Below are 11,676 nucleotides of genomic sequence, written 5' to 3' on the forward strand. Positions count from 1 at the left end.
AACCAGAAGCTGGCGTCTGCTGCACACAAAACGTCAAATCTGCAAGCTGTTTAAATTCCTTTACGTTCCTTGTGGCTGCTCCACAGGTGTCAGGTTTCAGCGTTTAAACAAGCCGGGGAGACACAGAGGGGGGGGATGAAACGCTCTGACATAGCAGTGGGGCTCCTACGCTTGGATCCTCGTTAAAACCAAGCCAATGGAAATGGGTAGGGCCTTTGCTTGTTGTGGTGAGCCTATTAATGTCTATGATTGGGCTGTTACTTTTAAGGGTTTTCACAAGAAATGCAGACAGCAAAGACTGAGGAGGAGTAGGCCTAGTGTGTAAAAGTGTGAAAGAATAAGAAACGTTGGAAGTTTCAGGAGCATTGTGGAATCCAGAAAAACAGGTTAACGGGTGCAGCAATCAGATTCTTTTGGAAGTATAACTGTCTGTGGGACTTTATTGCAACCATGCAGTAGAAGCTCTCAGCGGAGTTGAAAACCTCGGACTCAGCTCGTCGCCAATACTGAGCTCAGACTGCCAAAAGCTGCAGCCGCCATTAACCGTTCATGTGTGCTGATGGTTTGTCTTCCAGAGATTATTTTCCAACAAAATAGCACATAGATGCCACACAGCTCTGCCAACTTGGACGTCTATAAACTAGGATATGGACAACAAAAATTCTGACCTATTGAGACAATACACAAAGTTGAATTGACAAACCCAAAATCCATATTAGTAGCGTTTCCACCAAGGGGTCATAAGGTTAATTGGTGAAGTGGTGATAGTAGCTTTTCTTCTTGATAATTACAGAATAATTTTACCTTCACAAGCCCCTAAACACTGCTCAATGGTGTTTTAAGCCCCCAACCAAGCCTTCAAGGCAACGTTGCAACCATCGTCTTCAAGGCACCTAACCCTAACCTTAACCATTGCCTAATCCTAGTGCCTTCCAGGCAGCGTTGCCTGGAAGACGACGTTGGGGGCTTAAAACACCAAACACCCTAAACGCTCAAATAAAATCTTAGAAAGAATAATCCTGTGGTTGAAATGTATATACAGTATGCAAACTGTGTTGTGTGCGGTGCAGAAAAGGCATAGCTTTGTTTTAAAGGCTAAACATGAAGCATTTTAGGCATTGAGTATTAAAAACCCATGTTTTGCACCCGTCTTTTTCTTCTAAAAGTGAGCAAGTGAGTCTTTCTACCATTAGTCCCTGTTTTCCAAAGCCTGACTGATCTCAGGCCTTGTGTTGCTCTCAGTTTGTTATCCGTGTGTCTGATGAACGCTGCCGCTGCTGAATACATTTGCCTCGATTATCACTGCAAACCCAGACCTGAGGCAAGGTCGCTCTCTGATTGGTGCACAGGTGAAAGCCGAGCACACACCACGCCCACCAGTTCAAATAAAAACAAACCCTGTAACCTCAACTGTGTGACTCCACTGTGTCAACACACACACACACACACACACACAGTTCTGCTGCCTCAGAGAAAAGCTGGATATTGGCCAATCACTGGCACCCACCGACCAGGATTATTCTCCCGTGCAGCCTCGAGGGTCAGCCGGTAAACGTGAATGAAACCTGCCTCATCATGTTTCCAACATCTGCTGTTTGAGTTGGGAATTTTAGTGTTTCAGAATGCCATTTAAGAGTTGTTTTTCTTTCCGTTCGGCGAAAAGCCTTCCTTTTTGTGGGATCCTATTTGGGGTTGTAAATGTGGTAACATACAAAAATACTAAGATTCATTGTCAAGTATTAAATCAATCGCCAACTATTTCGATAATCGAACTGGCTTGAGTCATTTTTAAAATTCTTTGATTCCAGCTTGTTAAATGTGAATATTGTTCTAGTTTCTTCTCTCCTCTGTGACAGTAAACTGAATATCTTTGAGCACAAGACATTTGAGGACGTCATCTTGGGCTTTGGGAAACACTGATCCACATTTTTCTGTCATTTTATAGAACACACAACTCAATCATCAATTAGTCAAGAAAATAATAAACAGATTAATCAACAATGAAAATGATCGTTATTTGCAACCCTACTACGGTTTGTGATTCTAAAAGTTCATGTTTTGATACAAATTAGTAAAATGATGTGCCAATTTCAATATATTTATCTTATCAGAGTGAAAGTGGTTTTGAAATTGCAGATTTTAGCAGACTGATCTCAATAAGTGGCATATGTATGACACGCCAATTCGTATCAAGTTATCAAGACGCATAATCGCTTTTTAGTGTGTTTATCAACGCCATTTGGCCTCCATTGACTTAGATTACCTTGTGATTGCGTGTCAATTTACGCCAAGTTCTCCTGAGAAAAGAACAGTAGCGAGTAGTATGAAAGGCCGAAAATCCGCATAGTGAGGTTGGTTGGGGTGGTGGATGGGTCAAACAACACAGGACTTTCACCCAGGAGACCGGGATCATGTCCCGCGTGTCACGTTTCCTAAACTCAACCATCCCGTTCTTCTTTTCCTAAACCCAACTGTGCCGTTGTTGTGCCACGTCCCGTTATTGTTTTCCAAAACCCAACCATCCCATTCTTCTTTTCCTAAACCCAACCCGTCCGCTGTATACGGCATAGACATACCCGCGGATAGCTCAAAATGCAACGTCCGTATTCGGCATTGAGATACAAGCATCAAAATGCGTACAGATATGTTTACGCGTCATGATGTCACGTTGGATTTTAGACACAACCAGACTGAAAAAGATTCATAATTCTTAAGCATTATCATCTATTAAATGCAGGGTGACCCAACTATCAACATCCTAATACTCTGCTTACTTGTGCCGGTCCTTAACAATTTAATGTTTCTATCACACTAAAGCCTGCACAGGATGACAACCTGCAGTCTGAATGTGCAGTCAGACTCTATTTATAGTCCCTGGACTGACTCTGGTGCAGACTGTTTTGGCTGCAGCAGCGCAGTAATTACGGCAGAGAGGCGAAACGTCCTGCTGAAGGATGTGTCACTGTCAACACATTCATGTCTCTATAGTCTGGGACAATGCGCTTTGCTGTATATTTTCACCACATTGTATTTAAGTGAGTATATTGGAAAAACCTTTGACTTCTTCCACTTGGGAAACACGTTGAGAACTCAATGGGTCATTTGGGTCAAAAGAAAATGAGACAGTTGTTTGAAGTTAAGAGATGGGATATCAATAAACTTCTCTCTGTGCTCATCCCAGAACACTGAACTACAGACATCATGTACTGAAAATAACACTTTCTTTAAGACCATTGTATGAAACACTGATTGTAATTATATATTTCATTCTACAGCTCAGTTTAGAGCTGCAACTAATTATTTTCATTGCGGCTTAATCTGTGGATTATTGTCTGGATGAATGGATTAGTTGTTTGGTCTCTAAAATGTCAGAAAATGGTGAAAAATGTGGATCAGTGTTTCCCAAAAAGCCTAAGATGACGACCTCAAATGTCTTGTTTTGTCCACAACTCAATTGGTTTTGCAGCAAGGTATACAATACATGAAAAACAACATAATCATACAATACAAAAGGAGAGTGTGGGGTGGCCTGACTACCAGTGGGTAGGGTTGGGTATTGTTGGATTTTTACGATTCTGATGCCGAACCTGTACTTTTAAAATGATTCCGATTCCTAAACCAATTCTTGAAAAACTGAAAAATGACATCAAAGAAAGGATCTTTTAGTTTTTTTTAAATTGAAAATTATTTAAATTGAATAATATATTAACATTTTAAAGTACTTAAATATATAATAAGTAAACTTAAGTCACCTAATTTTTACGTCCGTTTCGGAGCGACAGAGGGAAAATATTTCAGTTGACACATTAAGTGGAACCGAAATTTGCGTTCTAATCCAGTCCGATTCCTACCGGTTGTGTAGGAACCGGGTTTTGGTACCCAACCCTACCAGTAACAATAGTCACTGGTAACCGACTTTGACATTTCCAAGTGTACAAAGCACAGCACCAATAACATCTAAAAAAAAGCAACAGAATGACGAAAAAGCTACATACCTACCTACCTACCTACCTATACATACATACATATAAATACCCACAATAAAAGTGCAAAGTAACCTGGCATGTTGAATATATGATCAACATCTCTTCCATCAATAATAATCAATAAAACAAATTGTCCACATCAGCGGCATAGACATCATCATTATCCTAATCATCATCATCATCATCATCATCATTGTCATGAGTTTGTTTTGTGCTTCATGTTTTATGTGTCTTGTATCTCGGCATCACTGAAAACAAGGGAAGCCTCAGTCATTTCCGAGATCCATAAATAAAAGGTTATGATGATGATCGATATTTTTCACCTTTTTTCTGACATTTTATAGACCAAACAACCAATCCATTAATCAAGAACATAATCAACAGATTAATCAACAATGGAAACAGTTGTTAGTTGCAGCCCTAAAATGTTCCCATAATGTTCTGTAGGTGGGAGTTAACACAGATAATGAGGTGTTATTTACAGTACATTTACTGAGGGAGTAAACCAGTAATCTTGAGGAGGACGGTTGAAGGCTCAAAGCTCTCTATGAACTCAGTCTTGTCCAGCCTCAGCCACTGTGGGTCCCTCATCTAAACTGTCTTCAGCATAAATATGAAACACTCCGGTTTCCTTCCCAGTTCAAATTCCTCTCTGCTCAAACTGTTGGCCTCCATCTGCGGCGGCTGGAAGCTGGTTTACTTCCTTGTCAGATGCCTTTTTTTTCCCCTTAAAGACTGGGCTCTTTGTTTTCAGCTGCGATTAGCTGGCAGATATAAAGGCAAACCAGGACGATATTTGAGACTATTGTGCACGCCTGCCTGCTTCTGGCACTCACAAATATTCTCTGCAAGATTTCCAGGGAGAGCTGAACAACCAGATGTAGCGTATACACTCGTCATGAGACCATAGCCGGCGCTGCTGCAGGAGAGAAAAAACCTCTGTTTGTTTTACTCAGCCTGAACGCTCTCACCAGCGCCTATGAGCTCAGTGAGTCTTGTGACCTTTGGCCTTTCATACCGCTGAAAAGCCTCGGTGGATTTTGAAAATGTAGAGCACCAATGAGAAAGCAGGCAATCTTTCAACCAGGAAGCGGAATTTTTTTGTGTGTAACTATTAAGCTGTCTAACCTAGGGCTGTGAAATTAGTCGAAAGACCCACACACGTAAAAAAGTTGACGTTTTTGGCATTTTTTTTTTACATTTTCAGCGTTTTTCCTTGACGTTTTTACAAAGTTGAAGGAGGCCAAAAAATGTTACACCCCTACCTGAAGAGGAACCGGTTTTTAATCACTCTCTGTGCTGTGTTTTTTTTACCCAGAGCCGGTCTGTCGGCGAAAGTTAGCTGCTGTGATGACACTTTTACTAATGGTCTTGGATTCCCAATGGGAAGAAAAAAAACCATTTCCGAATGACTCAGGTGTCTTTGCCGTTACCTGGCCGACGTCATCACTGAGGTGTGGATACTGATGTCGTAAATCCACTGCCAGGAATGCTTATTAGCCATGAGTCACAGCTCGTGGAAGATTTACACACACTGTACTGTGGTTGATGTATTTTATTATTATTATTATTATTATGGTTGTTGTGGAGGTTAAACCCACCTGAACCACCCGCCTGTTGATTTAAACCCACTTAGATTCAATTTGAGTCAAGCTGCTGCAAGTTATTTCATGACAGGGTTTTTCCAGGGGGATAAAAGCACAGGTAACTGCTTTTCTATGGAAAACACTATGATTGATGTTCCTATAGGAATTTCTAAGAATCGCCAGCGAAAGTTTTTTTTTTTTTTGTACTTTCTTTCGAATGATGCAACTTTTTTTTGTTTATTCAATTCATTGTTCTATCTATTGTTCTATAAACCATCATTAAACTGTGAAAAATGTCCACCATTTCCTTGAGCCCTTTAGTTTATGTCTTCAAATTGTCCAACCACGGGTGCCTTGTTAGCTCACCTGGTAGAGCAGGTTCGACTCTGACCTATGGTCCTTTGCTGCATGTCATTACCCTTCACTATCCCCTTTCAAGTCTAAGCTGTCCTCTCCAAATAAAGGCCGAAAATGCCCCAAAAAAATTATCAAAAAACAAAAAAATTGTCCAACCAACAGTCCAAAACCAATCGATATTTACTTCAGCAGACAAATCCTAATAACTGAGGAGTTATAACTCAGGGATGTTCAGCATTTCTTGCTTGAAACGTGAGTTAATCAACATATTTAGTCTGAACTTAATGTCACTTGATTAAATATTAACTATTTATTTCAGCTCTTTATATGAGGACAGGATCTTTTCAGGGAGATAACTGGTTTTCCTGATTTTTTTGAAGGAAAATAGTAGGGATAGACCGATTATCGGCCCTGGCTGATCGGCCCGTTTTTTATTTGGAGTTTGCAGATTATCTGTAACTGCGTTTTATTTGCCTGATAACTAGGGAAGGGTCTCAAGACCCGGTTCTATTAGGATCCAGCTCCAAAATTCTCAAAACCCGAAAATCAATACGGTCCGAGACTAGTGGATCATAAAATGTTATGGGTAGAAATAGATACGTGCACGAACCGGAAAAATTATTTACGAGCACAATGTGTGCGTAAAGACCATAGTAAAGGCCCAGAAGCATCGCTGCATGGGACGCTAGTTAACACTAGCTGTACAATTAGCAGCAGGTAACGTTGATGTTAGCCCGACGTTAGCAAGTAGCTGGATTAAACACGGTTAAAATGCTGAAAGCTAAACGGTGCAAAAGTGTGTCTGTAATTCACTGGAGAGGATTCCAATGGCAGGACGTACAACAGTCTGTTGCTAAAGCTATGAGCTAAAAAGGGGATGGGACTCAAAACCATTATCCGAACCGTGAGTTTTATGATCCGTTGCACCCCTAGTTCTGTTAAGATTAAGAATTTGTCGTACTGACTTTTCACCAAATGATAAGAAAAGTATAGATAATGGTATCGATAAAGACTTGGATCGTTAAGCAGTCTCAAAAATGGTATCAATATCAATAAAAATTAACGATCACCATTCCCAATGGTTGCCAATATAGTTAATGAATAAAAAGTGCTTTGCTTTGGCTCGGCTACAGCTCTGTGTCTGTCTCTCTGCTTCGGTTTCACTCACCACTGAGTCTGACTTAATGTCCTACCCACAACACTATCTGACTTTCTGTTACTGGGTGTTGTATTGAAAGTTTCTCATTTATTAAATAATTGGTTAAAGCATTTAAACAAAGTTTTGTGTTGGAGTTTGTAACATTCCAAAATCTTAATTTTGACTTAAAGTCCCAGTGTTTAACGTGTTTACTTGTTCATTATCAAAATCTGTGTTGCCCATTCACAAACTTGTCCTTTTTACCACCACCATCAATTCCAAGTATTCCAATTGGCTTGAAATTTTGCATTTGCATGAACTGGGGTAGACGCCATCTTGAAATATGTTAGCAAGTAAGGGACATACAGGATATATTGCTCCGCCTTTCGCATTTTCGCTGTCACATGATAAACTCACAGGTGATGCTAATGGGTATCGTAGCTTCCCGGCCCTTTTTGAAGCGTGAAGGCTACCGTAGCTGTAATACGTACTTTGAACTGCGTGGTGCGAGAGAGTTGATTGCGATATATGATCTCAACGCTAGATGGGAGAAATTCCCACACATTGGACCTTTAAAGATTTTCCCGGTTCACTATAAAGTCCCAAGCTCTGCTGGGATGCAGGTTCAGACTCCTATAAATAGCTTTACAGCACTTTTTCTTGGAGGAAACTAGAAAAGAGGTGCGGAAATACCACAGATCCACTGGGACACCGTCCAACCCCCAGTCTGACCAGCACAGGCCCTCTGTTTGTGTGTGTGTGTGTGTGTGTGTGTGTGTGTGTGTGTGTGTGTGTGTGTGTGTGTGTGTGATGATTCCAGGGCTCATTTAAACTACTTTATGACACCTTTGCTCCTATAAAATCATTATATTTCTCATTATATTTCAATGGGAAGTCGTAGTAGTGAGTTTAGGTTGCCCTCATTGTGCTTAATAGTGTTTTATGACTTTTCATTTCCATATTATATTATCTAGCATAAACTGTTTGGTGCTTAGTAGTGAGTTCCTGCTCACTTTATGGCATTTGTATCCTTATAATCTAACAATAACAGGTCTGTCGATAATTTTCTCAATTAATGGATTAGTTGTTTGGTCTCTAAAATGAGTGAAAAATGTGGATCAGCGTGTCCCAAAGCCCAAGATGACGTCCTCAAACGTCTTGTTTTGTCCACAACTCAAAAGATATTCAGTTAACTGTCACAGAGGAGAGAAGAAACTAGAACAATATTCACATTTAAGAAGCTGGAATCAGAGATTTGACTTTTTTTCTTCAAACTGATTAATCAATTATCAAAACAGTTGACAATTAATTCAATAGTTGACAACTAATCGATTAATCTTTGCAGCTCTAGAACATCTTGGTGTCAGTAAATGCTGTGTATGTATTTCTGCACTCTCGTTTGCAGGAAGTTTTGACTGTTGCTGAGATGCTCCATGAGCGCTTCCTAAACTGAATGATACATGTTTAAAGTGCACGTTTTAAGATGTTTCAACGCTTACAATCACCCTAACGTTTATTATAGGCACCACAAAGAAATGCAAACGTGTTACTAATGCAACAAAGTACATAAAGTGTTAAAACATGAAGCCCACTGTGCGCAACATGTTGCATGCATGAAGCGGTAAGCATTAGTTTCTTACCTCCGTGAAGAAATTATCCATTGCCCTGGTTATTTTAATCCCCGTGGATCTGTTATATGGAAATTGCGCGTCCCGTCAATCCAACTCATGTGTTGTTAGTGCGATTCCAAACTCAACCAAAAAAAGGGGAAGCAGATCCGAAGAGTTTTCACTCCATGCTGTTCCTGCTGGTCGTCTGCAGGATGGAGCACAGGCAGTCAGGGAATCGGTGAGTCGGTGTGGAGCTACAGTAGTAAAGTTACCCTTTGTTTCATGGGTTACTACTCCAGCGGAGACAACACGAGTCCTCATAAAACACGTCGGTGTCAGGGTCCCCAAGACTCCCTCTCACCGTGTGTCTGCGTGTGCGTCCCTCCTGTCCACAGGTCCGTCTGGTTGTTTGGTCAACACTGTAGCGTGCAGCAGGAGAGAATAAACGGGAGACCGGTCAAACTTTGGAGACGCTCACTCACTCAGTCTCTCTCACTCTCACACACACACACACACACACGCACACACACACGCGCGCGCGCACACGCACACACTCAGTCAGTCAGACCTGATAATAATCGGGGAGCTCCACCTCCAAACCCTGCAGCCTCCTCCCTTCTCCTGCAGCCCCGCTGTGTCTCGGACTCCCCCTGCTGTCCAGGCAAGGTTGATAATACACAGTGATAATACACTCCCCCCCTATCTCCCCAAACAAACACGTTATCTGTGTGTCATTGTGGGACTTCAATCATGACAATCATAAATATTACATGTTTGGATTTGGGATGTTTGTTTGTGTGTTTGTGTGTGTGTGTGTGTGTGTGTGTGTGTGTGTGTGTGTGTGTGTGTGTGTGTGTGTGTTTTATGTTTGTGTTCTTTAATGTTATCTGGTAATTGTTGGAGCAGACGATGCAATAACATTTTATTTTATCTTATTTTGATTATGGCCATACAATTCCTGGCAAAATAATAAAATAGAGAGGATCTTGGGGCAGACTGCTGGTTTTGTTCTCCTTCCGAGTTGCTGAGTTATACACTTCAGTGTTTTGAAAGTGACACAATAATTGTCCAATAGTTAACTGGAAGCCCAAAAGATATTGAGGGAGGTTCATATTAAACTGAAGCATGACACAATAGTGATGATGAATACACAGATGATAAGTCATGTTAGTGTTCTGCCAAACTTGTGTCATGTTGTTGCTGCAGAGTCAGTTTTTTTCTTCTGTTTTTTGGCTCTTTTAAGGTCCACTCGGCTTTGGAAACATTTCAGATATTTAAGATCGAATGACAAACTTTTGACTTAATTTGAATGTAACACAACGCCTGTGCCTTGGTGCGGAGCATCCGTCTGTATAATCACATTCCAGCTGCAGGTTAAAGCTTTAGTTCGTAACTTTTTGTGACCATCCGTTACATTCAAGCCATTGCCAAATGAGTTGCTACAAAGCTAATTAAGACTTTCAGCTCCACACAACTCTCTCTGTATTTCTCAGTATGACTATGTTCAGAAGATTGTGGCGAGTGAAGATAATGACCTCTTCTGAAGAGTCCATCATCATTTTTGTTATCCTCCGTGTCCTCTTTGGCTATTAGCAACTGCGCGGAGGAGGAGGAGGAGGAGGGGTGATCATGGAAGGCATGTATCATGTGGACACGCCGACAGTGTTGTTGTCATTACTTAGAATTTAGCTTTAACACCACACAGTCTACATGTCTAATGCAAACATAGGTGTGTGTGTGTGTGTGTGTGTGTGTGTGTGTGTGTGTGTGTGTGTGTGTGTGTGGTTTAACCTGGACACACACAACAGCACACAGAATGACCCCTGACCCCTGCTGGTTTGGGCCCCAGGGCCCCGCCAGACGTCCATGCTGTTATTTGGGATTCAGTGCCCCCTGACCCACAGTCCGTGATTGTTACAATGCGTTCAAAACTACAGTGCACATTTTTCTTACAATTGCGTTTTAAAAAAAATGGCTGGGCAGAGCAGTGCCTGAATTGGTCCAAAAAAGGTGTCACTACCCTAATTCAGCAGTTGCATGTCATGAGCATCGCATGTGTCTTGGAAATGTTTAGATTCATAGGTTTGTCTTATAGGGGTGACCCCGAATTGTCGACCATTCGACGATTCAGTCTAAAGAGTCTGATTCGACGGCCAATCTCACAATTGAGTCGCCGCAGTGCCTTAAAATTTGGTTATGAAACAAAGGATCATTCCATTCAGGCTATATGGGGGTGCTGCATGTCTGATTTTACATAGAATTGCATGTTTTTTCCCCAATAAATCATGATAAATAGTCTGTTTTGGTTTAGAAATAAGACTATTAATAATACTGTTAATGACAATTAGAAGTAAGGGTACTCATGTGGACAAAAATCAGAAGTGCTAGTACACAGTACTGCTACTCAGCACTATGTACCGACCCAATTCAGGCACTGAGAAGGAGTGGGATTGGTAACAGTAAAACTGTAAACCACCATTGAATGTGAAATAAGCACATAACCCATTTCAACTCCACCCCTCAAAGAACCCAAATCGAGAATCGATAACAACCAGAAAAAAGAGGAATCGGAAATGGAATCAGAATTAAAAACGATGCCCAACCCTACAGATGAGAGAGAAATGGGTGGAGTTATTTTCAAAGTAAGAGTTTAGCAATGCCACTGATATTTTAGGCTCTTGAACAGTTTTATTACGACCTCATGAGATGCAGGAGTCTTCTGAGGTTCTTTTGTATTCAAACGCTCTGGGCCGACTTTGAACTTGTGCAACACCAAAACAACAACGCTGCATGTACTGTAGTTTTTGCAATCCTGTGACTATCAGCAGCTCATTAAAGGCTGGGAACCCAATGTGAGCCAGCCGCAGGGGGAGGGAGGGGGGGGATGTAGGTTTGAATAAGAAGAAGGAGATGAATATTGGACATCTGAGAAGAAGGTGAAGCAGGTTGGCAGTGATGCTCACATTCAGCTAATTCTGCATGCGTTCTCACAAGAAAGT

The 11,676-nt window shown here is 41.2% G+C and overlaps 1 protein-coding gene across 3 annotated transcripts in view; it reads right to left on the reverse strand.

The window, feature by feature from the left end:
* myo10 (myosin X) overlaps window positions 1-9,193 on the reverse strand; it is a 163,748-nt gene extending 154,555 nt beyond the window's left edge. For all 3 annotated transcript variants that reach the window (XM_078265082.1, XM_078265080.1, XM_078265081.1), the window contains exon 1: window positions 8,708-9,193. In XM_078265082.1, the coding sequence (XP_078121208.1) occupies window positions 8,708-8,728 (21 nt within the window). In that variant the 5' untranslated portion in view covers window positions 8,729-9,193. The remainder of the gene's footprint in view (window positions 1-8,707) is intronic.
* Between the last annotated feature and the right edge of the window lie 2,483 nt (window positions 9,194-11,676).

The sequence above is a fragment of the Sander vitreus genome, chromosome 12 (genome assembly GCF_031162955.1).
Source record: "Sander vitreus isolate 19-12246 chromosome 12, sanVit1, whole genome shotgun sequence".
Classification (NCBI taxonomy): domain Eukaryota; kingdom Metazoa; phylum Chordata; class Actinopteri; order Perciformes; family Percidae; genus Sander; species Sander vitreus.